This window comes from Schistosoma mansoni, chromosome 1, assembly GCF_000237925.1.
Source record: "Schistosoma mansoni strain Puerto Rico chromosome 1, complete genome".
NCBI classification, from domain to species: domain Eukaryota; kingdom Metazoa; phylum Platyhelminthes; class Trematoda; order Strigeidida; family Schistosomatidae; genus Schistosoma; species Schistosoma mansoni.
In genome coordinates, this window is record NC_031495.1 from 4597561 (window position 1) to 4601011 (window position 3451).

General features: G+C 37.1%; 1 protein-coding gene across 1 annotated transcript; it reads right to left on the reverse strand.

Moving 5' to 3' along the window:
* Positions 1-478: 478 nt before the first annotated feature.
* On the reverse strand, positions 479-763 carry Smp_200310 (uncharacterized protein; the record flags this gene model as incomplete). The annotated part of the gene is made up of 1 exon (XM_018793040.1): positions 479-763. One exon carries the CDS (start codon positions 761-763, stop codon positions 479-481), a length of 285 nt encoding a protein of 94 aa, XP_018647593.1.
* Positions 764-3451: the final 2688 nt, after the last annotated feature.

Below are 3451 nucleotides of genomic sequence, written 5' to 3' on the forward strand. Positions count from 1 at the left end.
AAGCGTTAATCAACATTTATAGTCGGACGAAAATGAGTGACAGACATGATGAATAAGATACGAAGTGTACACATATATGCTCATATAAAAGTATAGCCAAAGTTAATAAGCAAATGATTAACAAGATCAAAATATGACTCATAACAGGCGAATTGGCTTGGTCAGTAACTAGAATAAAGTATATGGGCTTAACATATAAACTGATACTACATAGCCCCCTTGTAGAAAATAGCACATTTATAAAAAATGTCTGTTTTCGAAAAAGAACACTGAAGCGGTATGTGAATAGGGTTAACATGTAGGGAAAAATTGTACAATACCTGATAAATTACAGAGTCAAGAGAGGGGTGAGCGTATTAAACGAGTGCATACTTATGTAAAAATGTACATGAATATTGTCAAGATGCGGACAAAAATTGAAATGCTAGCATGTGATTATGAGTAAATTAGTAAGCGTACAAAAAAATTTAACATGCATTTATGTAGTGACTGTCCGAATGATAAAATAACAGGTTAATATGCGCGAATCGAAATATCGTGAAAATAGAGTATAACAGTAGTTGCTATGTGGTGCTGATTGAATATGAGGATGAAGAACAGTGAAATATGTTCTGATAAGCCGCAGTAGAGTAAATAGCGTCGATTGTCGATGAACGGATTCGAATTTTACATGTCTGGAGTTCATGTGGGATAAAAAATAATCCAGCCGGACGACGATGACTGCTGAGACGAGATATGAGGAGTCGTATTCCTTTTTGGTCATGAAGCCTAGTGTGGTTTGTGTAGCTAGAGGGATATGCGCTCGACCTCGTTTGTTACGAAACCGTATTAAGGCATGATAAAAAATACCAATACATATGATTATCGATGACGGCGAGTGAGACTGACTTGGATGTGACGAACAAGAGTGTAACTTTGAGAGATTAGCTCTAAACTCTGTTCTTGTATACCATGCAATAGGAATAGAATATTAGTTGCAGTACCCGAATAGTGTTTATAGGTAATGGATGATGCAGAATTCAGTTATACATGTGAATGAATAGATAATATAAACATAATCGTTACTAATCGGCTGGTAATGCGGCGTCGAATACTTGATTTGTGTATAGACATTAAAGTAGGGATCATCGTGAAACAAAAATTGCGGAAGTTCGGTTTAGGTTGTCGCTGAAAATGTAGGAAACGATGATTGCTGAGTACCGATGAGATGAATGAACATTAGTTGTATCGAGAACATAAGTTCCTACTATCGGGAGTATGAATCCAAACTTATGTCTATGATAGAGTGTAATATTAGACCGAAAATGACATGAAAAAAATTGGAACGAACTCACCCGAATCAGGAAAATTTTTCGTCATTGGATAATAAAAATAATCCAGTGAGTTTCGAATATCATAACGTGTGATGTCCATATAATTATAGTTTGTTCGATTAGTGATTCGACTGCGTAAATGTCATAGTTTATCGTCCTTACAAACAAAAATAATAATTCCACGTTAGATGATGATATGACATTATTGTAATAATGAGCATATGATGATTATTCGGATCATAACGGAATATGTCGTCGGCCGTTCCATTTTTGATATGTGTTCGCTCGTTGCGGTCGCCAATTATGTAGTGAGTTCGTACGCAGAGGTTGTCGATTCTGGTCCATGTTCGTTCGGCGAGGCATCCAATTCTGTTGCGTCGTGCTCGTACGGCGAGGTATCCAATTCTGTAGCGTCGTGCTCGTACGGCGAGGCAACCAATTATATTGCGTCGTGCTCGTTCGGCGAGGCCTCCAATTCTGTTGCGTCGTGCTCGTACGGCGAGGCCTCCAATTGTGTCGTTGCGTAAATCTGATTCCTTTTTGATCGTACGTTCTGTCTATCCTCGTATGTAATAAATGACTTTATCCGCGTTGGTGAATAACGAAGTTAAATAAGTCAAATACGAGAATGGATTTAGAATACATATATTTTCTATACTCATTGGTCTGGCCAGGGAATCAGAGTGATGAGGCGAATAGATGAGAGCGGAACGAAGCAAAAACCACGCGTATTGGAGATGGCTGGGAAACCAACTCGATTTAAGCAAGCGTTAATCAACATTTATAGTCGGACGAAAATGAGTGACAGACATGATGAATAAGATACGAAGTGTACACATATATGCTCATATAAAAGTATAGCCAAGGTTAATAAGCAAATGATTAACAAGATCAAAATATGACTCATAACAGGCGAATTGGCTTGGTCAGTAACTAGAATAAAGTATATGGGCTTAACATATAAACTGATACTACAATCATATATTCATTTATGCTGAGGAGTCCCACAGTAGGACGAAATGGCCGTCCAGTGCTTCCAGGTTTTCCATGGTGGTCTAGCTTCAATTGACTCATGATCTCAACTCTATAAAAGTACTAAAATCTCCACAAAACCCCTTCTAATAATTTATTACTAGTTAAAAATGTCCAATATGTAAACTTTACAGAATATCCTATATTCATTTATGTAGAAAAACAGTAAAAAGTCATCTTTCCAAAGAACTCATAAACCAAGTTCATCAATTCACTTTTGTATATCAAAGGCGGAGTTCTAGAAATGTTATAAAGGGTTAATATATCATATTTGTTTAACTACTGGTGGTTATCTTTTGGACAATTAAACTTCATCTTTAGTGTTAACATCAATATTATTAGGATAAAGATGCACCCGGCTTACTTACTCATTCTTCTAATTGGATTAAAAACTCTTAAGTTTGGATCCTTCTTGAAGTTACATATGCATCCTGTTGATTACTTCCATCCCGAACAAAAACCAAAGTTTAAGGGTTATTAGAAACTGCCTTCAACAATCACATAACACCATAACTTATTATATGCACGATTTGGAGTCACTTAGATTAGTGACCACAATACAAATTGATTGATAGAAGTTAGTTGCTACCTACGCCTTTTACCCCTCGTGGAGGAGCATAGGCCGCACACCAACACTTTCCATTCAATAATGTCTCAAACAATTCTTTACAGTTTTTTCCAGTTAACATTCATCCTTTTTAGATCAGCTTCTATTTCCCGGCGCAATGTGTTCTTTGGCCTTCCACTTTTCCGATTCCCTTCTGGATTGCAAGTTAGCGATTGCCTCGTGATGTAGTTTGCTGATCTCCTCAATGTGTGTCCTATCCACTTCCAACGTCTTTTCCTAATTTCCCCTTCAGCTGGAAGCTGGTTTGTTTTCTCCCACAGAAGGCTATTCCTGATAGTATCCGGCCAGTGAATGTTGAGTGTTTTGCGTAAACAACTGTTTATAAATACTTGTACCTTATTGAAGATAGTTGTGATAGTTCTGCAAGTTTCAGCTCCGTACAGTAGAACTGTCTTGACGTTCATATTGAAGATTTTCACTTTGAAGTTAGTTGATAGTTGTTTTGAGTTCCATATGTTCTTCAATTGTAGAAATGCTA